Raw genomic sequence first — 24,507 nt, forward strand, 5'->3', positions numbered from 1 at the left:
AGCATTTCAGCTCCATGCCCATACGATGCCTTCCTAAGGAAGCAGCAACTGAAACAACCTGTTTGCTGCTGCTCTCTCTCTCCCAAGCAGATTACAGGGGCCTGAAATAACAGCAGCAAAGGCATAGATTTCATAGCTTTTTCATAGATTTTAGGGTCAGAAGGGACCTATTAGATCACTGAGTCCAAGTGTGGACACCTGAACCACTGGGGAATAGAGATGGGCTCAAGGGGTTGGTGTTGTGCAGCTAAGGCATCCCTGACTCCCTTCACGTCCGCTGAACTTCATCAGGAGTTAAGTCCGGGGCGGGCAATTATTTCGGGTGGAGGGCCGCTTACTGAGTTCTGGCAAGCCATCGAGGGCCGCAGGACAGGCAGCCAGGGCAGATAAATATTAATTTTCTAAATTTTTTAGGGGCCCTGTGGGCTGGATAGAATGGGCTGGCGGGCCGCATCTGGCCCTTGGGCTGCATTTTGCCCACCCCTGGGTTAAGTTGTCTTGTTAGACCAAAGTGGCTCCTGTAGCTGTTTTACCTCCTTTGTGGGAGTCATGGAAGGACGGCTGAGGCTGGACCATTGCTTTCTCCTCTGGGCTGCTTCTTTCTCTCTCCTTTCTCTCAGGACATGGAGGAGGCACCATCCCAGGGTCACCCAGTGGGCAAGGCAGTAGCTCCTGGATGCACCAGACTCCATAGCGGCCTCCTCAGCCCTGCTCCCAGGTCTCATTGCAAGCCCTTAATGATCCTTTGGGTCAATTTTACTCTTAGTTACACTTGTGAAGACTCCTGGGATTCATGAGAGGGGTGACTGGGTGAGGACCGTTCAGTTTATGTGGACATGCCGGGACGAAGTGCAGCCCATTTACTCAGGAAAGCCTGGGAAAACTGCTGCCATGGGGCTCGGGGGAGCCCTCAGAGGGGTGTCTTTTTCAGAGACTGTTTGCTGAGAGAAGAAATGTCTTTGCAAAGGCACTGCAAGCTCTTTGGGACAGAAGGGATCGTACACTCTGTGTGGGCACAGTGCCTAGCATGAGGAGGCCCTGAATTGGGTTGGGGCCTGTCAGTACAAGAGTGCTAATGATGAGGATGATGAATATTTATTGACTGGGGAGATGACTTAACTCTCAGAGCAGAGGAGTTAATGAGCTGACTTTCAGGGGAGCCACGCTTCACAGTTTCTCATGAATTCTGTGGGAGATGCAATGCTCTGCCTCAAAAATCACAGCATCCTTGAAAGCGATGGACTCACTCAGTCTGTTCCTGAGAGAGCTGGGTGTAGACCCCACATCTGCCTCCCCCTGCTCTCCATCAGCCCCTTCCCCTGCTTTACATCAACCTACATCCATCTCCCACGGAAATTAACTTGGCTTCTCTCTCTTTTTTCCCCCCTTTTCTTCTCTCTCAACTGCACGATGCAGGTTTTTTGTCAACTTCCCATCTGCCAAGCAGTACTTCAGCCAGTTCAAGCACATGGAAGACCCGCTGGAGATGGAAAGGAGCCTGCAGCTGCGCAAGCATGCCCGGCGGGTCATGGGTGCCATCAACACTGTGGTAGAGAACCTCAACGACTCTGAAAAGGTCTCCTCTGTCTTGGCCCTGGTGGGCAAGGCCCATGCTCTCAAGCACAAAGTGGAGCCCGTGTACTTCAAGGTAAAGGGCTGGAGTGAGGGTCTCTGACGCTTCATGGGGAAGCAAGGGAAGGAGGGAAGGATCATACTGACACTGCAGTGTTGCCAAGTCCCCTGATGGCTGCACAAGTTCATCCTACTCCCAAGGACGCTGTCCAGCCTTATGGGCCTTTCCTAGAGCTGATTGGAAGTTTTCCAATGGAACATTTTTCCACCAGAAAATTCCAATTTGCCAAAAGCCAAATGCTTTGCACGCGCACATCCATTCCGAAAGGAAAAGAAAGAAGGACCCAAAGTGGTGGGTTCCAAGAAGAGAAGAGCAGAATGGTTTAGTTTTCCATTTTGAAATGACTTTCCCTAACTTTCTGCATCACACAACACGAGAGGTAATAACATGCAAAGTCAGAACAGGAGTGACCCATTTCTGTGGCATCAAAAGAAAACATTTCTAAATGGCCTAAATCAATTTATCTTCAGAAACCCACTTCCTGGGTAATTTTTCATTGTTGCTCTGTTGGAATGGGGACAGGCAGGCTGCAGTGGCAGGGCTCCTGGGTTCTCGTCCTTGAACTGTCACTGATTTTCTGGGTGGCATGAAAGTAGTTTCTTAGGACAAAGCTTGCAAAAGCTTCGGGGCACTTTGATTTGGCCCAATACAAAATACTGTGGGCCTGATATACATTAGTGTTGAGCTGAAGGAAATGTGGGTGCATGGCACCTTTGAAAACCAAGCGCTGGAGGATGTGTCCTCAAGTGGTCAGCACACACCACTGGGCTTGGTTTGGCTAACTAGCTTCACACTCTGCAGCTGCCCTGCAGTGCTTATGGCCTGCTCTGCCCATACTTAATATCTTGAGCCCGTCTGTAAATCTGAACTTACAGATGTGTCTGAACCACTTGCTCACGGCTCACATAGATGCCACATCCCCTAGAGCCTGATTTTCAAGGGAGTTATATACCCACAGCTGCCACTGCCTTCAGTGAGAACGGGAATTGTCAGCACTGAGGTGCATCAGGCCTGGGGTAGCTCAGCTTGGGCCAAGGAATGAGGCAGTGAATCCTGGGCTGGCGAGACCCACTGAGGTCACTTTTGAACACGCTGGGCACAGAGACCTGGTGAGTGATGGCAGGGAGCACCTACACGACTCCGCTGCCTTGTTTCTGCGTTCGGCGTAAGCGGAGCAGGAGCAGGTGAACGCGTCTCAAATTAGGAACCCAAAATCTGAGACACCCAAAAATGAGTGGACGGTTGAGCTTGCAGTTGCCTCAGTTTTCCCCTTTGCCCAATGCAATTTATGCCTTGAGGTGAGGTGAACAAACATTTGTGAGCCTCTTTGAAAGCTGTAGATGGGGGGGACCAATATCAGGTTATGGTGCCATAACAGCTGATGTCCCTTCTAGCCCTGTTGCAATGGTTTCCAGCTAGCTCAGTCAGAGGGCAAATGGCCCCAGAACTCAGCAGTAGGGTTGTTTTGAAGAAGGGGCTCCTACCCCATTGCTTTCTGACCTGTGCCCTGGAGAATCTGGTAACACTCCTCTGTCTCCCCCCTCCCTCAGATCCTAACCGGTGTCATGCTGGAGGTCATTGCTGAAGAATATGCCAATGATTTCACCCCAGAGGTGCAGAGAGCTTGGACCAAGATGAGAAGCCTCATCTACACCAACGTGACTGCCGCGTACAAGGAGGTGGGCTGGGCGCAGTATCCAAACTCCACCATGTGAGCGGACAAGGGGACAGGGAAGGGCCAGGAGGGGCTCACATCAGGACTTCACTATGGTCTCCTCTCAAGATCCTCACTGATCTGAGTGGCCCGGTAGGGTTAGCTCTGTTGCAGCCAAGTCGAAATTTTATCTCCATACGGCAAAAAGTGGGTGGGGCTCTGCAGTGGGAGGGGGTGGGGAACCATTTTGCTTAGTGGCACCATTTCCTTGCCCAGGCCAGGAAGTTACTTGACCTCCCCAAACCCAGAACATAGCTCTTGATTCGATGGCCACAAGATGCACTGGCTCAAATCCTGCTGTGAGGCAACAATGTGCAACCCAAATTTATTGAAGAGGTCCATGACCCTCCTCACCAAGGGAAGTCCGCTCCACCCTCCTCCGGGTTAAAATTGCTCCTGGCCTCATGGGACTTGTGATTTATCAGGCTAAGGCTCTGGTCTCCTGTGTGGTTTGCAAAGTCAACCCAAAGCTGTTGTTTCGGTTGCATTTGTAAAACCCACCTGATAAGACTCCGGCCCCAGATTTGTGAGCGATGCAGAGAAATCCCCCTGAACTGCAGATCGCTGGTTCAGGAGCAGCCCAACCAGTCCCCTCTCTTCCACCTGCATCCTGAAACAGTTGGTATTTCCCTGGCACAAGGGCCCTCCTTGGCTGGCTGTGGCACGTTGTCCTGGGGGTGGGCGCCCCGGAAGCAGCTCAGGTGGGGTAGGGAGGGCAGTGGCATTCTCCTCATTTGGGGGACCCTAGCGGCTTGGCGCACAAGACTATAGGGGGAGGCTGGGAAGGACTAGCACAGAATCTGTGACCTGCTGTCAGAGGTAACCCATGAGTCAATGCGTAGTAGGTGGCTGATTGCTGCCAGTTGCACAGATGTGGATCCAGGGAGAAGAAGGTGCATTGAAAACCAGTTGGGTCCCTTCAATTCTTCCCCTTCCCAATATATGACAAGGTAAGAAGGAAGCAGGCACAAACTGGCTCAGGCAACATGTGCTACATGCAGTGTCCACCCCCCTCCCCGACACCTGGGAAAAGGGCAGTGAGTGTCTGCAAGGGAAAGGGCAGGTTTAATGCCTCCAGCCCCAGGCATACCCATAACTTACCCTGACCGGGAGAGGGAAGTATGCAGTGATCAGGAAAGGGGGACATGCTGGGGATGGTTTCCTGAGTACAGTAAAACATCCCTGCTCCATTTAGAAGTACCTTGAGACTCTGAGTATATATTTGTCCTCAAAATTAAACTGGGTTCCTCAAAATAAAGTGCCTGGTAAAAAATCACCGCATACACAACACTGATTCCATCCCCACCGGTATCACGAGCACCAACTAATTCATCACATGCCTGTTTACCCATTGACTCTCTCCCTGCTCCCCTGTGTAACCACATGAGCCTAGGAGTAGGCAGCATCAGATTTGGAGTCCTAACCCTGATACTGACTCCTCTTTTAGCCTTGGTCACTTTACTTATCTGCTCTGCTGCAATTTCCCACCTCTGTCCAAAGGGAAAGAAGCACATAACCCCTTATTTGATAGGGGTGTTGTGGGGGTTAAGCAGGGAATGTCTGTAAGGTGCTATGGAGGCCAAGCTGGTCAAATAATTCAGAGGCAAGTTATCCCTGTGTCATGACACCAAGGAAGCTGAAAGCTTTGGGGCGAGCTCACCAGGCATCCTGTGCCACGATTGCCTCCTCCCATCCCCTTCTGAGAAGCTCTCAGCTTCCAGCTGTGCTTTAAGCAAGTGGCTGATCTCTGTCACCCGGTCTCTGTTGGCACCATCTGAACCTAGGAACTTCTACTAGCATGTTATCCCTGAGCCAAATTAGTGATGTTCCACTAAGGGATGGATTTGGGCCCAAAGCAGCCTCTAGTAATAGGGGCTGTATGGGGAAATCTTGGGTGTAGTAATTATTAGGGTGATGTCACTTCCCAAGAACTGTGTGTGATTTGTGTATGGTATTACCTCTCATTCTGGTACGTTTGCTCCTCTCTTCTCTGCCCTCCTCTTCTGCCTGTCTGTCTGTCTGTCTGTCTGTCTGTCTGCTTTTCCTGGACACCTTGCAGGATATGTGAATGTTAAACTACCATGCAAGACTCCCCTTGTCAATGCCCTAGCGGTATATAGCACTGCTCTAGCCAAATGTGTTGTACTTAGCTTGTAAATAAGCTGCTACGATATGATCAGCCTTGCCACTTGCGTGGTACCTACTCAGCAAACCCTCTGCCTACCCCATACTTCCTTACTAGTAGACAAAGCTAGCTAGATGACAAGGATCTTATTTGGACTGGATGCTCCATGGGATAGGGACTAGTTCTACATCACTGTCTTGTACAGCACTGCACGCTGGCGGAGCTAAGTTCATAATCCTCCATCATTATCTCCTCCTACCAACGATGATCTCCTCCATGCACTGCTTTGGAGCTAACTGAGCTTCCACAGGCATTTCAATCTTCCCTCTCACTTTCTACCAATGAAGACCAAAGTAATTCTGATGGAAGTTAATTCCTTCCCTCCATGCATTAATTGTGACCATCTCCCTTTCTGTAAGAGTGACAAGAAGAGCAGAGGTCTCTTTTTTTTTTCCTCCTGGGGAGGGCTGCAGTGGAAAGGAGCATGTGTGGGTGGCTTTGTCTATTATGTTTCTTCATCACTATCCCTGCCAGTCTGGAGTTCCTTAGGAAGCAGGTGATCATGGGCAAGATAATCGTGTTACACGGAGGCATAACAAGCAAACGGCCATATCTACCTGATACACACAGGTCTTTCCGTTGCTCTAGTGTGGACCACGATCCAACACAATTCTCAGCTCTAGCCCAGATTTATTAAAACACTCATCACCTAATGAACTTTATGCATGTGAGATGGCCCATTCAAGCTGGGATCAGGGCCAGGGTACTTGGCACCTTTCTCAGCATCTCGTGGTTACAAAATGGCAGCATTTGGCTGATTCTGAATCTAGCCTCAACTAAGCTGATCAAGACTCTTTTGGGGATCTCGGGTGGGACCTTCTTGACCTCGCTGCTATCTCATTCTGGGGATCACGGCCCAGGTTTACTGACGGGCTGAGAGAGCTGAGTTTTGGTGACAGCTGCTAGATCCCTTGGGACTGTTATATCCCACTCTTGATTTCCCTCCACCATTCAAGGCCTCAAATTTAATCAGGTTCCATTATCTTCTGTTTCTAGAGAATCGGGGTGAAAACTGTCAGTGTCAGGAAAAGCTCGGCTGATTTTGAGTTGCCCCATAACCTAAGCTTATCTCCTTTCCTTTTCTAGGAAAGGGGCAGAGTCTTTTGTGCCCAAGGGAAATGTTAACCTTGAAAAAGGAAAAATCCATCCAGGGGGTTGATGAGAGTTGCAAATACAGCTTAGCAAAGCCTTTCTCCAGTCAGTCAGAGATGACTCCTTCATTCTCACTTCTCATGTGAGAAGAGCCTGGAAGGCTAGAAGATGCTGGAGAGGAAACCCAGGGGACCGGATTTCTCTAGTGTCAAAGTACAACACAAGCAGAGGTCATGAAGTCTTCTCCTCACTGTCCTGGCCATGTGCCTTGACCTTGGCTTCAAGGGGCCATCTCGGCCGGAGGGGGCAAGTAAGTCTCCATGTACCTTCAGTCACTCTGTCGTACCTTCAGTCAACAAGGGCACCAAAATGGTTTCAGATACTGTCATGGTGTATAAAGCCTCTCACCTATTAGGCTAGGTGCATAGAGCAGTGGGGTGGGGTGACTGTGGCATGGGTAGATAGACATACCCAAGTCGTTTTGACCTGGGTGTACTAATACCAGCAAGGACTTCAGCTGCTTCTGTAAGTATCCCAGGTGTCTGCTTAGCTGCTGTTCCTAGCTTAAAGCTGGTGGTACCTACCGCCTACCTCTACCACAGTCACCCCCAGCCCCCAGATGCTGCATAGACCTGGCTTTCATCAACAGTTCAATCCCCACCTTTGCAGTTGGGATGGTAAGACAGTGTTTCACAGGCATGCAGTGCAGCAGGCTCTTTGAGAGTCACTGCGATTCGGGCAGCTCGCTTCTCTTGTGACCCCTTCGCTGCAGTGTTGCTCCCCTATGAGACTGCGGCCTCTGTGGAACTGTGTAGAGGTGTCTGTCCAGAGCCAGCAGCCAAATGTCCAGGCCCCAGGAACTACCCCACGTTCATGTCACTGCAGGAAGGAAGGAAGGGGAAGGTAAACTCCGAATAGGAGGCCTGAGCCAGGCTAGGAAGTGATCTCCGTATGGCGCACCGGAGAGACAGAACAGCTTCAGGGCGTCAAGCGTTGACATGATTTGAGGGCAGGGAGAGGACAATTTTCCTTACAGTGCGTGGAAGGGAACAAGGCAGACTGCGGGAGTTTGTTCCAGCCCCGAACAGCAGGCGAGGCCATGATAAATACGTTCACTTTCCCTGGGAAAGAACTTTGCCCTCTGAGGCAAATGGCCAGAAATTTCGAACTTCACTCAGCAGCAGCCAAATTGAACCTCTCAAAGGATCTTTTCTGTAGTGTTTGAGATGCTCTGGCTTCTTTCTATCGGGTGCCCCGTTGCCAGGTTGGCTACAATAATGAGAAGTACTGCACGCAAATTATTACAGCCTCCCCAAGCAAATGCAGCATCTGCACCCCCTGGGCACACCTGGCACAAGCTGCTTGGGAAGAGCTGCTAGCCAGCTTCTCAATGGGGGTTTCAGTAGACTCGTTCAGTACTCATGTGTGCCCCTGCCTCTTGACTCTAACAGCGGTGAAGCTGTGGGGTAGGATCTCTATGATGTTGACTACCTGGTTATAGGGAGCAGAAAGGACCCACCAAACCCTAGTGACTAAGAAATGACTCCTGCGAGTGCCATGTGCCTACTGAATTCCCCTTTTCTGTTAACAGATGCTGCAGTCCTCCCTTTCCACCCATTTTGCCTATGGTCAGCATTTCCCCGTATGATCCAAACCCAGCAGACTTCTCATCTCTGCAAGGGTTCAAGTGATTAGGAAGCAGCCCCTGGGCTGTAGGAAAGTATGCGGGCAAGTTAGATCAGCAGGAAAAATTCCTCCCCCCACACTCCCGTTCTTCTGATAATATCATGTTTTCAGGACATTAGTTTTTACCAGCTGTTGATCACTCCATTGGCCCCTGACAGGGCTGTGTAGTAGCTGCTGACCGTGTCCTAATAAGGAACACCACGCATGGAAGTCTTCAGGCCTTTCATGAAAATATGGGGAGTTAACATTCAGATGCAGGGAATCTGGCCTCTTCCAGGAAGGAAGAGAGGATATTTTAACAATCAAATGAGAGGGAAAGTGGCCTTCTGGTCTATTTGAGCCCAGCTGGAGTTCCACTCTGACCCTCTCATGCACCACAGCCATCACATGCCCAACATCATGGCACCGGAAAGAGGCAGGGGCTACAAAGGCACTGCTGATGCTTTGGCCATTGCAACCACCATGAATGTATTAGGTTAATAGCTAAATGTGGTTCTCCATGGGGCCACCAGCTCCAAACCCTTCCACAACTTTGGGCAGGCCTTTATCTACCATGGACCCAGCTTTAGACTGCTCAGGATTTGAATCCCATTCTGTGTGTGAACATTGCAACTTAAGCCCATGCCTATAGTGAACACACCTTGGTGCTTCTCTTATTGACAGGACAGGAGCTACAGCCTTGCTGTTTCCCCTAATGACATATCGCAGTGAGAATGACCCTCCTAGAGAGCACGGTCCTACTACCAATAACCCTGCTAGAAGATGGTCTTGGGGTAAATTACCACAACTGCATAGAAATGGCCATCCAAGATACAATTGTCTACCTCTCTGTCCCGGCATTTCTCCAGTTTCTAGCAGAATAATACCATATTTACTCACATAGCGCACACACCTTTCCCTAAAAAATTAGCCCTCCAAAATTCAGGTGTGTATCTTAAGCAGAGAAGCTGACTTCTGTGCCCAAATGGAAGCAGGGGATGTTGAAATGGCTGCTGGGGGCTGCGCTTCTCTCCCTTCTCTCCTGGCCAGGAGATAGCAGGGGTGCCAGTGCTGGAGCTAGAGTTAACCCTCTCCTAGCCACAGTCAAATTGGGAGTAGCTTTGGGCTAAGCAACCAAAAGCTGCTGCCAATTCAGCAGCACCTGGGAGAAGGTTAAAACATTAGCTTTTTCCTGAGAAGAAAAGGGAGGGAAAGCAAGCTGAAGAATAGTCTCCCCCTCTGCTCCAGGCAGTCAGCTTTCAGTTGTGGCTGAAATTTCTTTATTTCTTCATTCTGCTTTCCAAAAACAAGGTGTGTGTCTTATATAGGGGGACCGATATCGGAAACAATATGGTGTCTGAACACCAGAGTTCTGCATGCCCAGTGCTGAGGTTCTTATAAGCCAAAAAGGTTTGGTCATGTTAGGAAGCCCAGGGAACCGGGCTATCAATTTGGGGGGCATTTCATGGGGTACAATCTGGGAATATTTTAGAGACTCGGTGCCCTGGATTCTTATTTGTTTCACCAGTCTGGGGGTAGAAGTGGCCCGACAGCTGATGTCTTCAGATAACATCCAAATGTCTGTTCAGCTGCTAATCGTTTATCTGCTCCTCTGCAAAGACCTGTTCAACATGTCAGCTTCATTTGCAGCTGTGCATTCATGTTATTAGGACCAGAGTCATGACAATTGCAAAGGACCTGTTAATCTGGGGAGCTCATTCCCATGCAAGGACAAGGACAAGGACAAGTCACCTGACAGGGAAAATATCCAGGGCACCCAGGGGATACTGCAAGGGTTCGTTCAGTAAGTGGTGCAAAGGTCTTGGAGTCCTTGAGGCTCTGATTATTGATGGATGTATATAATCAAAGTGCTGGGCCAGCACTGGGCCAGAGTCTTAGGTGGTGGAAATCAGCATAGCTCTGCAGACTTCAGTGGAGCAATACTACTTTCTAGCTGTGTCTCTGGCCCATTAAGTGCTACAAAAGATGAACAAGCTTTACTCATGTTCCAAGTCATTTCCTCCAGGAGGGAATTTAATTTTTCATTTTAGGATCTTTTTCTCCTTTAAAGCATCAAAGGCCAAATTCATTCCTGCTGTAAACAGATCTAACACCATTGGTTTGATGGGATTAGAGCTACATACACCTGGGCCTGGGTGGATTTTGGTCCTGATACAGCACTCACTGATGTTAATAGAAAGGCTCCCACTGATGGGTTAAAGTTAGTTTGGCAATGTAAAATCAGGGAGGTTGTGGACTGTGAGGATTCACTGCAATGGTCTGGTTCAGGACAAGAACACAAAGGTCATAATATGCAAATGTCCTCTAATTTTGAGTGCCGCAAGGTTTTGGTGCCTGCTAGGTATTCCCTGAACTCCCAAATGCCTGCTGAGGTCAAATGATGCTTGAGGCTTTTCAGACCAGGTACCCAGAAAACAGTGGCACCTAGAATGAATAGCCATTCAGACAGTCTTGTGTTGCTTGTCCCTGGGCAGATTGTTGCATTGAAGTTCCAGCACTTTAGGCAACAGCTCTGTAAATACACTGCCTGCTTCAGTGTATTTTTTCAAGAGTTTCTTTTTCTAAACAGCATCCAGATGTGCACAGCTGTCATCCCTTGGGTCTCCATCCAATGAGCTGAAATTGCAGGCCACTCGAATATATGCAAACAAAAACATGTTTATTTTTACCAGCCCTGTAGGAAGTAATATAAATGGGGCTGTGCCAGGGAAGAGGCAGAGATAAAGCAAACGCCCCCTCCCCGCCTGCAGAACAGATCAGGGTTTGCTTATATCAGGAAAATCTCAGCAGAGCAGAGAGAAGAGCGAGTTAAAAGGGAAATCATTCCAGAATAAGAAAGGAATGTGAAACACAGGGTGGAAGAGCAGAAGGAAAGGCCGGGTCTTGGCTCCGAGCACGGTTTTCTCCTATACACATGCATGCTCACAGCTGTGCCATGTTACAGGCAGGCCTGTGTATATGTGTCCTCAGGGCTCTTCCCTGCAGCCATCACAACATTTCAAAATGATGATTCTTGGACTCTGGACTTCATTTCTCTCTCTCCTCCATTTGCTCCTGCCCTCTGGACGTGCAGTGCATTATGTCTTGGCTTGTGGGCGAGACACCTGTCAGAGCAGTAGCACCTTGTGGCTCCCAGGCAAACGCCTGGATCCGATGTGCTTCAGCTCGAAAGAATATGCTTGCCAAAACCCACCCGTAGGACTGGATTCTGCAAGCCCCTCTTCTGCTGCCTAGTGTCAGGGAAACTTCCCACTGAGATCAGCAGGGCTCCTTGCATGTAAGTACAGGATGAAAGGGCAGCAGGAGACTGATCCAAGCCCTACTGAAGTCAGTGGTATGGTTCCCTTTGTACTGGGGACCCAGGTTGCTTTGCATGCCTCTGATGTCTTCAGACTCTGAGCTCTTCTGCCCCGCGAGAGCAAAACCATGATCACTAGCCCCCTGACTTTGCCATGCTCCACAGCACTATGTCCTTCCTATGTCCTTCTGATCTTCCCGTTCTCTGGTGGGCCTCATCAGGGCCTCACCGCTCATTCCTTCATGAGTGCAGCAGTACGATATAATCTCTTAGCTAAAAGAGACTCGACAGATGTGACAGGCTGTAAGCCTGGCGCCAACAAGGTGAGGCAACAGCTTGGGGAAGATGAAGAGAAATCCTCGCCTATCACTTGGCTAGGCAAAGCATGTAAGGAAGAGAGATCTGGGCAAATGGGTTTTTTTCCCTCCAGCTGATGGGTGGAAGGATCTTTTATCCCTTTCCAGTTTGCAGCTTCACCTGCTGATCACTGCCAGATGACGACAAAGAGAAACCCCAAAGGATGCTTCAGAGAAGGATGCAGTTAGATCAAGAAGAGGCCCAGCACACAGGTTATATCCCTCCCCCTGCTTTGCATCCATTTCTCTCAGCTGCTCTTGCTCCTTAGCTTAGACCTGGCTTCTCATCCCCATCCTTGAATGGAAAGCCTTGTCCTTTGGCAAGGATCCTCTCACACATGGGACAAGGGAACAAAAAAGGCCCACTCAGCCCAATCTCTTCTTTACTAAGTGGGTTGTACCATTTTCCCTCTCTGCCCTGTGCCTCTGGTTTCCACCTCTACACCCTGGCCCCTGCTTCTGCCTTTGGTTTGAAGCTCCATACCCTTTGCCTGGGGTAGCCAGGTGGCATGAAGGCTTTGAACAAGGGATGGCAATGGTCTAGGCTGTGGTTGTGTTTCACTTATTTTCCTCAGAGACCCCGGTAGAGTTGTTAAAAGCTTTGATCTAGTCCTGGCTATTGCTCTGTTTTGGATGAGGTTCATGCTCCCAGGGCTGGGGCTTACTTTTTGGTGGGTCTCTTGCAAAGGGAAGAACCTTTGCCTAGACAACTGTCCTAATGGCAGCCCTGCAACTACCAGCTGCTGATCACTCCCATGGTTTCTTATGAGTGTCCTAGGCTAGCTTGAGACCTCTAATGTCAGTTCTGCATGGTCTTTGGATGTCAGCATTTCGCTATGGCCTGAGCGCTGCTTGAAGGAGCTGGTTTTGTGGCAGTCCCTTTGTCCTGGGGGAGCTGATGTGATTTCTGTAAAGCTCCCAGGGGAAAATTTTCAAAAGAACTCCAGTGACATAAGAGCCAAAGTGCCATTTTCCACAGCCCCTTAGTCATGGTATTGATACGCCCTGAGGTGTTTAAGTCTTACTGAAAGTCAATGGTGTTTAGACTCCTAGGACCTAGCTTTTTAAAGCTATTTAGGCATCTAACCCCTGCTGGTTTCAGAGAGAGCTGGGCACCAGAATAACTTTAAACACTTGGTCCTAACTGTTGATGTCACTTTGGAAAATGAGATTTAGCAGCCTAAGTTACTTCGATGCTTTGGAATAAATTATCCCTTAACTGTTGCGCTTGCAAAATTGATTTCATCTAGTGAATGTCATAACTGCCAATCCAGAATATTAGATATGACACTTCTGGAGTGGATGGGTTCATTCATCAGTGAAGCAGTTTGAAACAGTGACCCAGAACTCAGTACAATGCAAAGGTGTCACAAAATAAACAGAGCCCTTTCTAAACAGTCTGTGTTGGGTAGTGGCAGGGGCTGTGAGGCCCATGTATGTCCTAGCACCTAGCTCACTATATTCATCTAACATTTCTTTGGTTATCTCAGCATAAGTACAATAAGTGAACATGCCAGATGGGGTGGGAGGGCATGTGGATTTGTGTAGCTTATTTCTAAGATTATTATAAATGTCATCTGACTGAGACATAATATATATTCATACAAGATTGTGCAAGAATATATACAGAGATGTGGCATGTAATATCTGGATGGTAGAAATGTAAAAGTGAAAAACAGAATGGTTGAGGTTTTAAAACCTGCCTAAAAGATTTGGAGATTCAGCTACTATGAATTTGGATGTGGACTGAGTATTCAAATCTACTAGGCAGCCTGTGTGCGCAGACACAGGCAAAGACATGTGCATGCACACAGCTCCCCTCTTCCTCCTGGCAAAGTTGCAGAGCTAAGAACCCAATTCTGAAAGAGCTGGTCCCTTCCCCAAGGTGCTTCCATTTTAGTTAAGGCGTGGGTTTCTCCATGTGCTTAAACCTAAGCCTATGTGATGAATTGCATTTATGACCATGCTGCATACACTGGGCCTGACCCGCTTGGGCTTAATGCATGAATTAGGGAGATAGGATGAGTTCTCGTGCTGTCTGTTTGGAATTCAAGTGGAAAAACATTACTGTAGGTCATCATCTACCTGCGGAAATCTTAGCTGTTCCAGTATGGCAGGTTTTACCGCTGGAGCTATATTCTCAATGGACCTTTGATAAATGTGAAAATAGCCCAGACAGCTGAATAGTTATATTCATCCTACATACTCCATGAACACATACTCGCTCTCCCTTTGTTTCTCTCTCTCTCTCTCTCAGTCCCAAGCCCAATTCATTCATGCTTCTGTGTCTATTCCCTTTCCATCTGTAAGCTTTTTGGGAGGGGGCCTTAAAGTCAGGAGCTACTAGAAGCCTTGGGGCACACCGTGAGGAGAAGACCAATGCACCGCTCTCTTTGCACTCCTTGTCCACAATCTTGCAGCTACACCTGGGCTTCTCACAAGCCGCACCCCAGAGCCATCTCTTCAGACACTTGAACTCTTATCATTGATTTTCCTGCTGCTTTCCTACTTATGCTGGGTGGACTCCTCCCTCCACTGAAGTCAATAGGAGAGTTGCCATTGACTTCCCTGGGGCTGGGATGGTCCCTGTAGCATGCCGACCTTACACTGGGGCTCTTTTTTTCTGGACCATCTTCCTCAGGCCAGAGCATTTTGACCTGAATTGACTGCAGTGATTTTATGGAGGTGGCATCCTTGGAGACTGGGATCTTCTGTTTATCTCCAGAGCAAGCTGAACAGGCAGCAGCAGTGTCAACTTCCCCCACCCTGCATTGCCACTGCATCTCAGTGCCAGTCTAGGGAACTGGGGGGAGGAGCAGTGGTGAGAGCAACTCATTGGGTCAAATTCATTGTGGGTGTAATTGCACAACAGAATGAAGCCTTGGCCTCTTTACTCACATTGCCAATAGTGGTAGCAATTAGGGCCACGTGCAAGGGTCTTTCACAGGGACCTTTGTCCGTTCTGAATGGAGCCCATCTATTCCTTTCATATTGCTGTCAAGTAACTGTCAGGTTGTACTGGCTAGACTTGTACTGGTGATCTGGAGGTGAATGGCTTTGTAGCCCACTGCCAACCCCAGAGTGAAAGACGGTATAGACATTAGGTGCCAGGAGGAAATGCAGGACAGGAAACGGATGGTGCCAAAGGTCCCATCCACCCTGTCTCCGCACCCCGTGACATTTTTTTTCTGAAAAGGGATTAGGGCTAAGATTTAAAATACATATTTATAGGTTGAGATTCTCAAAGCCACCTAAGAGATTTGGACCCCATACCGTATTCTGCAAGTAAAGGTCCAAAGCCCTGCAGCTTCCAATAGCAATACTGCAGCACTCCGACTGTTACCAGAGAAGCCTGCTGTGGTTTTTCTCATTGGCATAAACGGGACCAGAATTTGGCTTTCTGGTCTACCAGCCAGAGCACGTTCTCCCTACTCATTGCTGTAGTGAAGTCACACTGTTGTGTCTATGTCAGTGTGAGGATCATCATGGCCAACAGAAGGCTGTGGCAGGAAAAAAGCATTGGATGCTTGGATGAAAGAGACTAAATACATAAACAAACAAAGCTTGGACCAACTTTAATAAAAAGAAAGGATAAACTCAAGGGTGGGTCCGAACTATTTAACAAACTGCAACAATACTATTTTCCATAGCTAAGGTTGTCTCTAATTGTTAGTATGTCCTTCTCCAGTCCCATGGTGACCCACAGACGTGAACAAACGCAGTCAGCCGTAACTCTCGTGTCGTCAGTGTTAACAATACTATTACAGATACTGTTCCTGTACGTGTTATCGGCGATCATGTGCTTTTTTTCTACATGCCGTTTAAGTGTATGATGGATGTACTTTTTCTTTTTTGTAGGTTTTTAGTATGTTTGTAACGGGACAAAATTGTGTAATTAAACTGACCTTGTACTTTCAGTTGATAAACCAGTCAAACCCATTATTCTCAACAGTCTCTTCCTGGTCTCTTTCCTGCTGGTCACCCACATGAGGTGGTTGTTAGAGTTAAGAAGCCTTGGCTTCAACTCAGCTTGCTTAGTTGCCCAGCTGGGTTCAACCACATCCTCCAGCATCCCTGAGTTCTGTTTCCAATATAATTATACCACATAGTGCTGCTAGTCCCTCTGGGGCTCTCTCTCACGCAAGATCAACCGCCCTCTTAAGTCAGTGGGAGTTCACTTCCTTGGGTATTGTGTCAGTCCTTATTGCACAGCAGTACTGCAGCATCCAGTTTTGAGACTCCACCATAGCAATGGCAGCTTGCCACAGAGTCAGAAATCCTACAGTGACTCCCACGTGGTTTTATCAGTCCAGTCCCATGGAGTTGTGCTGCTGTGTCATTAACAGAGATGGAATTCACTAGGCTGCTGGAATGAGAGCTGTTGTAAAAGGGTCCAAACAAAATCTGTGCTTTTTCAGGAAGAGGAAAAGCGCCCCTATTTTTGTTTTCAGAAAATCCCTCTGGGAGTCTCTTACCATAACATACACCCGGGTGCCTCCCAGGGCTTAGATGGCTCTGAATATATGAAAAACCATGTAATAAGGAAAATTCATGTAATAAGACTAAGCAGGAAACATTCCAAAATTGAAGCCAGAAGGCAAAGAAGGGGCAATACATACATATCCCAGGTGCAAGTCCTTGAAATGACGGCTCTCAAATCAGACATACCCATGGAAACAAAACGTCCTGTTTGCAAGGATGTGGTGATCTCTTCTAGGCAGCTTCAAAGCTAGGAAATTAAATTCTAGTCCCAGCTGCAAGGTGAGGCATTAATTCCTCACAGCTCAGGCACACTTCAAGAGCTGTGAAATTCTGCCCTTCAAAGAGCTTGATTCTACCCTCGTTCTTTCTACTGGTCCAGTACAAAGGCAAGTGAATCAGCCTGGTTTGGAGCTGGCCTTTGGGAAAATAAGGGCTTAGTCCTTTGGGGATATCCCTCAAGCCCTCTAGGAACCCCATCCCTGAAGCATCTGAGCACCATTTATGCCTCCTGATAGGTAGGGAAGTCCTTTTCTTCACCTTATATTGCAGACAGTGATGCAGAGAAAGGTTTAGTCTGAAGGCTGTAGGTGCTCACTGGTTTAGCTTACTTTGTCTAGGTCTTTGTCAGAGGCATCTGATTTTCAGAGGTGCCAGTAAAGCAAATGCAACAAGAGATTGTTCAGGCAAAACAACAGAAAGAGGCCACTGACTGAACTGACCCCTACCATGACTGCCTTTGAGGAGCATGGGCAGCTAGTCAGTTAAATCTGTCTTCCTCTTGCTCCTTTTTGGAAAAAAAATCATTTGATGCCTGTGGTGGGCCAGTAGGGGGTGCTCCTACATCGAGCCACCCGCCTCACTGCACCCCACCAAAGATCAGGCTTTGGATGCCTCCCCAGGAGCACCAGCTTCTGACTAACCCCCTTCCTGGAGCACACCCGCAAACCTGGGGTAGTGCTGCCACCACCCAGACTCAGGTCTCTGTCTGGGCCCCATGCTGCCCAGGATACACAGGCCCTGTAGACCTTGAAATTGGGAGTGCTTCTGTTAGCCTGAGGCCTAAAAAGTAGCCTCCCTTGGTCAGCTGAGCCAAGGAAGCAAGAAGGCCTGCCTGATCCCTCTTGAGCATGTACATCATGGCTGGATATAATAGACAGTTTTATTGGATAGAGAGGGTAGGTATGTGGAGGGGTACAAGTCATAAGAGTAGCAAAAGAATAACCATGAGCAAACAGAGAGGCTTGGTAGCCCTTGGATATGCAACTAGAGAACATTATCTATGCTTCTAGTTAAGTTCCTGATAAGTTATTCACTTCTGGATCCTGAGTATGAGAGAAGGCTACAGAAGCTCACGCTGCTCAGTGAATGTCTTTAAAAATGTCTGACCTCCTTCCTGGAGGGGACCACTTAAATAGCCCTTCTGACCTCATCATTAAGTTCCCACCAGCAGCAGTCCCATTGGCTGCTGACCGGTGCTTCCCAATGACACACCACTGACCAGGAGAGAGAACTAGTCACATGACCTGCAAGGGAGGGAAACTCTTAAACAAAGAAAGAGAGATCTCCCCCTCCCTATGGAATTCCCTAGGCAACCAGAAGGTTACCTAGCAACCAGGTTGATAGGCACATGAGTGAGGGAAGAGTCTGGGACCAGGTAACCCAAAAAGTAAGGAGGCTGGGAGGAGATTCTTTCACAATGCCATTAACATAATTAATAAACAGCCCTTGGAGTCTCCACCACATCCTGTATGTGCTTCTAGCCGAGTGGAGGAAGCTAATTACCATCAAAAGCTCTAGGGATGCTAAGGTCCAGATGTGCGACATTGGCCTCTGTAATGTGAGTGAAATGCCTGGAAGGCTTGAGGGAGATGGTGCTGGGGATATAAAGCCACTGTCTTCCTGGCTGCCAGTTTGAATCTAGCCAGGATCAGTAGTGAGTGAAGGTCATTGCCCTGACAAGGGTTCTCTGCGGCTGCCCTTAGTCTATTATCTATGCATGCACAATATCGATATGGACTTCCATGTCTTGCCATCATTAACAAGTCCTTGAGGCTCCTGTGAGGAGATAACAAAGGCCACACCATCCCCACAGGGGCAAAAGGACCAGCTCTGGGCCACACAGCAAATCAAGGATCAATAGTACACAAAATTCCTTTGACTTCATCTGCCAGATCCCACTGCCTGCCCAATGTCAGCCAAGCACATCAGCCCCCTCCAGAACCATTGTTCTAGAAGGGAGGCCAGCCACAAGATCTCAGATGTTAGTGGGCAAGCCCACTCATGGGTGTAGGGGCTTCCACCAGGGTAAGGACTAGAGGCTGCTTGTGGGAGAGGAAACAAATGCTGTGACTGTATCTGAATTGCATCTCCAGGGTGAGGAATCTGAGGGAGTGTTCAATTCCCTTAGAAACAAAATGGGTAGAAAATCTGAAACCAAGTAAAAGGTGCAAAGGTCAACAGGAGCATGGGAAGCCATGGCAAGGTTAGTGCTCTGCATTGTCATGGGAAGGATCCGCCAGCCCTATAACACGGTGTCACTCAGCGGCCATACAGCCACTGTGAGCTGGGGTAACAGCGTTAAGTCAGGCCTCCCCATTAGGGTTTCCAGTCACAAACCCTATGATGCCCTGAAAACTGGGGTCAGCTGAAGAGTGGGGTGGGGGAAGTGTGACATAGCACATGGGGCTGCTGAGGAGGAAGTAGCTTTGCCATAGGTCGTTACTTTTGCTCTGCGGTTGACTAGTTATGCTCCAGTGTTCGTTCCTTCAGTAAAGCCCCATCCTGCTAAACCCATAGGGGCTGGAGGTGGAGAGAGAGGCTGCCTTGAAAGATTGTTCCCAAGTAGTACTGCTTCTCCAAACTCCTTTGCTCCTTGAGCAAGGCAAGGGCCCTATGGCTTGGACCTTCTAGTCTTGAGGGCACTTTTAACCAGGTTCCCCTCCATTATGTGATGCATTAAGCCCCCCTTAATGGTCTCTGCCTAGTGTCCAACCCTTGTCCCATTTGTCCTCTTAGCTTGACTCTACCAGGGTGCAGTGTTGGAGCCTGAGTTCAAAGTCAAAGGGTGAAGAGCAGCATGGGGCAGCTTAGGAGAATGTGGCTGCCATGGTACTGCTGCCTTGTAGGTGAAGTCAATGCCTCCTTTGGAAGCTAGGAGTCACACTTCCAGCCCTCCACCTACTCCTCCCATGTCTCTGTGCTTCTCTCTGTACTCTGCTTGAATGAAAAGATCACATGCTCTTGACAGTTTAACTATTCTGGCCAAAGCCCTAGTCTGGATGCAGCGGTGCCAACAGGAGAAGGGTCTACCAGCTTGGGTCCATCATTTGGGAAGTGCTGTAGTCATACCCCATGTCTTCAGTCAGGGGCCCTCCTGTCCTCACTAAGTGCACAAACTATGGCAGCAGCAGCCCCATGATGGGGAGAACCCTATGAAAAAGGGCATGTGGGAGCTTCCAGACTCATGTCTCCTTGGTACAGATGATGTCCTTTGAACCCCACCGCTATCACTGGCAAGCAACACCCTTATGCTTCTTGCTGTGCATTGCACTAGAATTCGTAGGATCAAGGATTACATATTTTATTTCCAGAGCATCATAAAATAGGGCATTTTGGTCTGAGGCATAACCTGCCCATGAGGAATCAGAAAAGGATCCAGCAGTAAAACTCCTTCAGTGGCCTTTACAGGCTGGAAAGATAGAGAAAGCTGGGAATTTAGTTCTACCGCTTAAGGCACAGAACCCTCCATCCTGCCTCTCTTGGGGCTAGTAGAGCCACAGAGCCTCCTAACTGTATGGTGCACTGAGAGGCAGGCCACAAGCTGCTCAAATCAGAGCTGCCAGGGTTACTTCCAAGTGCCATGCCTAATATCTGCAAACAGCTCAGTGAGCCAAAAAATTCAATTCCAATGAATTATGAATACTTATGAGTTTGGTGCAGAAATAGTCTCAAAAGGTAGTCGGCCCCCATCCCTGAGCCCTTGCACACTGCCTGGGTCCTAGTGTCCCCAAACTCTCCCATCAGAGAGAGAATAGTAAAAATAAGAAAAGAGTGGAAAGAATTGCTCCAGATCAGAGGAGGAAGACCACAGAGGGAAACATTTTCTGCATGAAAGGAAATGAGACAGAGAAGAGACTAAGCAATAAGACAGTAAGAAAGAGGCAAAAAGGAGAGATTTGGATCAGAAATGTTCTCTATGTAAAATAGAATTATTATTATTGGTATCGTTATTAGTGGCATAGCACCCATAAGCTTCCAGTGAGATCAGGGTTCCTTTTTGTTATGTAGCAGGCAAATAAATATTAAGAAATGGTCCTAGAGATCTTATAGTCTGAACCAGACCCTCATTTGAAAAGCACTTGGGGTGGGAAGCACATCAGATGCATTCTTATTAAAGGCACTGGCAAGCAACAGACTTTTTTTTGCAAGTCCCTGATAAAGCATGGATGTTGCATGCCAGGAAAGCAGTGCTGAGTCCTTGCACTGGGGATGGTGGTTCTCTGCCTCATGCAGACCCATCAGCACAGGGCTTTGCCTCCCTTCTTCCTGTGCCATGCAACAGTGACACTTATGGGGGCATTTTTCCTTAACCTTTACACCATTTCTTTTCACCTTGAGGCATGCTCTGGCCCAGCTCCCCAGTATTTCTCTACCAGCAGTCACAATCCACTGGCTATTTTTACAATAACTACATGCAAGAGGCCATGTCCATGGAGTCCAAGGTTTTGCCAGTCAGTCCTTTGTGCAAGCTACAGGTCCCAATAGAAATCACTGCCTCATAGTGCTGTACAAATGTTCTCCCTAGTCTCCTCCCACCCAGATTGCCACCCCATCTACTGCATCACATATGGGTAGGGGGTGATTTTCAAAAGCACCTGAGTGACTTGGGAGCACAAGTCCCGTCCACTGACAAACATACAGAAGAATCCTTCTTTTCAGGGACTTGGGCTTCTTATTATGGGGGAAATTTGGGGGAAGGTCTTCTAATGCTCACCAAACCAATCAGGCTTTGCCATTGCCTTTCCTCTTCTAGTTTCAACCCACGTTTCCTTCTGGGTGGTTTCACTAGCCACTAAGCACCTATTGCCACAACGGGGCTGATCTTCAGTGGATGGGGATTGTGACTGCTGCATCCATAGAGGTGTGACAATTTACACTAGCTTCTCCCCCGGGTTTTTCCTCAAGACTTTGTGCTGTATCATAGGGAGGAAGGAACATACCAACCTCCCTTTCAGTCAGGTGTAAGCGGGTGCCCACATAGAATAGGTGCTTACTGCTAAGCTGAAGTTGTGTGTACTTGTAGTACTGCCCCATCTCTCTTCTTTTCTGCCAGTCTCTTTCACTCTCCCTGTGCACGTCGAAACAAGACGATTACTGCCCTGCCCAGTTGACTAACTAACTGCACAACAAACGTCTTGGTGTCTATACATGCATCCCTATAGGCTGGAGTAGATTAATTTAGGCATCCTGCAGCCTAAAGTACTATCCTGCCACACAGTAAAAAAATTGTGCAGCAGCACATATGAAGGCATTGCACAGCTGGTTGGGGCATGAGGGTGCTTCAGTGCGGGGGTTGCCTGCTGGGTAGCCCCACACTGAAGCACCTTCACACCCCAGCCAGCCCCTCTGCAGCACACTGAGGCAGGGGGAGCAGCCCAGGGCCCGGGACCCCCTGCCAGCTGGGGCTGCTCCAACTCAGCTCCACGTGCTGCACCTGAATAAATTGTGGAGCTTATTGCTCCGGAGTGAATTGCTCCCAGGCACATGTTCAAATGGTGCACCTGAGAGCTTTAGCGCCAAAGCAATAAGCTTCATGGTTTATTCAGGCACCATCATTGCACATGTAGATGTGCCCCCTGTGCTGCTCCATCCCCTGTCATATCCCCCTTCCCTCGTGTGTGGGACACTAAAGCTGGAGCTAAACTCTTAAGTTTAGGATGCTCCAATGGGTTTCCTGTCAGGCAGCTTCCAAGTGAACATGAGTTGTGTTGTATGTCCCAAACCTGAGCTCGCTGTCAGGAACAGTTAGGCAGCATATGAGGTCCAGATTTCTGTCCAAGCCATCTGCCCTAACATGTTTGCATAACATCTTTAGACTATTCATTATTAATGTAACCTTTTTCTTTTGCGCTTTTAAGGCAAGAACTGGGCTTCCCAGCACAGCCACCCAAATCTCCCACCCAAATGGCACTGAAGCAAGAGTATAGTACAAGCTGAGACAGGCTCTGGAGAACATATAAATATATTATGAAGTGCACAAACACTCAATAATTCATCTCACACAGAGAGCAGCTTTTGCTTCCAAAACTCCAAGAAGAACTTCTGAATCCCATCCCTCCCGCCCCCCATCCCTGCCCTCAAGGAGAAACCAAACGGAAAAGTCCAGTTTCAGCAACACACAGGACGAAGCTCTGAGCTCCCACATCCCTCAACCTGACCCACGCCCCCCCTCAAGCCGTTCCAATGCAAGACCCGCACAGGCAACTGCCAAGGCAATGTGCTCCTGCCCTCCCCCTCCCCCTCCACCCCCAACCCTTGCCCTCCATTTCTAATCAAAACAGGTCCAGGCCCCTCTGCAATGCTATGCAATTGGTGTCCTTGACAGCAACACCCAAGAGTCAGTGGGTAAATGTCCTCCCCTCCACCCCTGCAGGTGCACATAACCTACCTATGGTCATAAGAAGCCAGGGAGGTGGGCAAGTGTGGGAGGAAAAGTAGAAAAGCAGGTAGGTAGGACACTCCTGAATGATCTTTGCAACCTCAGAGGCTTTTTCCCTCTTTTTCTTCTCCTTTATTGGCCCCGTGGGAGTGTTAACGAATCTACCTCACTGTGCTGGGTGCTGTATATGCACAGAACAAAGTGGGCTCTTTCTCCTACAGCTTATCTTTCTACTCTCTAGGCCCGTACTATTACAGGCCCCATGCCAGAACATCTCTACGAAGTTTTGGTGAATTCCTACTCTTCTTGCTGGGGTAAACTCCAAAGAAACTGCATCGCCTTGCTTACACCAACTGCGAATTTGGCCCTATTTCTTTAGTCCCCTCGTGGATCTCTGCTATAAATTACAGATTCTGGAAAGTAAAAAAACAAGAAGGAAAAAAAAAAAACCCCAAGCTTCCTGGGCCTGATACTAACCAGGAGTCCAGTCCTTCCTTTCCCAATCCCTGTCTCTTCTTCCTCAGCACTGGGAGATATGGTTTATCTGAGCAGTGTTTAATGTAAACTCTGTCAGCCCGGACTGCCATTAATCCTCTGGAGTTTGGCAGCCACAAGATTAAATAATAGGGAGAAAAATACACATCTGAAATTGAAAAATGCTTCAGGGCTTATTCCCAGCCAGGTTTCTCTCCTCTTCCAGCACTTTCGAAAGATAACGGCGGAGAAGGGAGACAAGCCCAGTGAGATGGGGAAGGAGAAGGGGAAGGGGAGAAGGCTCTTTTGGGGGCGACTCCTTGCTCCCTCTCACCATGGGAAGGGAACCAGCACCACCACCGTCTGCTGCTTTCCAGAGTGTGGAAAATTCCACATCTACCCCTCCCCTGTGCAGCGATCCAGACAGGGGTCCCACAAGGGAGGCTCTAAATATACTATAATCCCCAGCCTGCAGCTTCTCTTGATCAACTGCAATCCCTGCCCCCATTAAAGCCATATTCAAAGAGTGCAATCAGGCTCATCCAAAATCCGTCAGGCCCGCATGCCTTCATTAAAGTACCAAGAAGCAAACAGGCCATCCTATGGGCTGGTTTTTGCAGCTCTGTCAGTTTGAACAGATCGTGCTTTGTGTAGTCTGGATGCTGAATGCTACTTGCAGGGCTGTGAAGTTGGTGTGCCTGTGCTGAAGTCAGTAGAGTTATTCCAGATGGATGCTGATAAAGCTCTGAGCAGAATTCAGCCTCCGATCCACAGATCATGGAGCAGTAGAGTTGGAAGGGATCCCAAGGGGTCATCTCATGAATCCCCCTGCTCTGTGAAGGATCAAGCATAGTATTCCCTCATGCTTACGGACAACCAGGGGCTTCATGTGTGTCACAGATGGCACAAATGCAAATCCACAGCAAAAA

General features: G+C 48.6%; 1 protein-coding gene across 2 annotated transcripts in view; it reads left to right on the forward strand.

Annotated features, from left to right (window-relative positions):
- The window catches only part of CYGB (cytoglobin), a 55,186-nt gene that overhangs the window by 24,684 nt on the left and 5,995 nt on the right, over positions 1 to 24,507 (forward strand). The window contains exons 2-3 of one of the 2 annotated variants that reach the window (XM_019503030.1): positions 1,417 to 1,648; positions 3,184 to 3,344. In XM_019503030.1, the coding sequence (XP_019358575.1) occupies positions 1,417 to 1,648; positions 3,184 to 3,344 (393 nt within the window). The remainder of the gene's footprint in view (positions 1 to 1,416; positions 1,649 to 3,183; positions 3,345 to 24,507) is intronic. The other variant, XM_019503025.1, reaches the window with a different exon arrangement.

The sequence above is a fragment of the Gavialis gangeticus genome, unplaced genomic scaffold, assembly GCF_001723915.1.
Source record: "Gavialis gangeticus isolate Ggan-Ray unplaced genomic scaffold, GavGan_comp1, whole genome shotgun sequence".
Taxonomy (NCBI): Eukaryota; Metazoa; Chordata; order Crocodylia; family Gavialidae; genus Gavialis; species Gavialis gangeticus.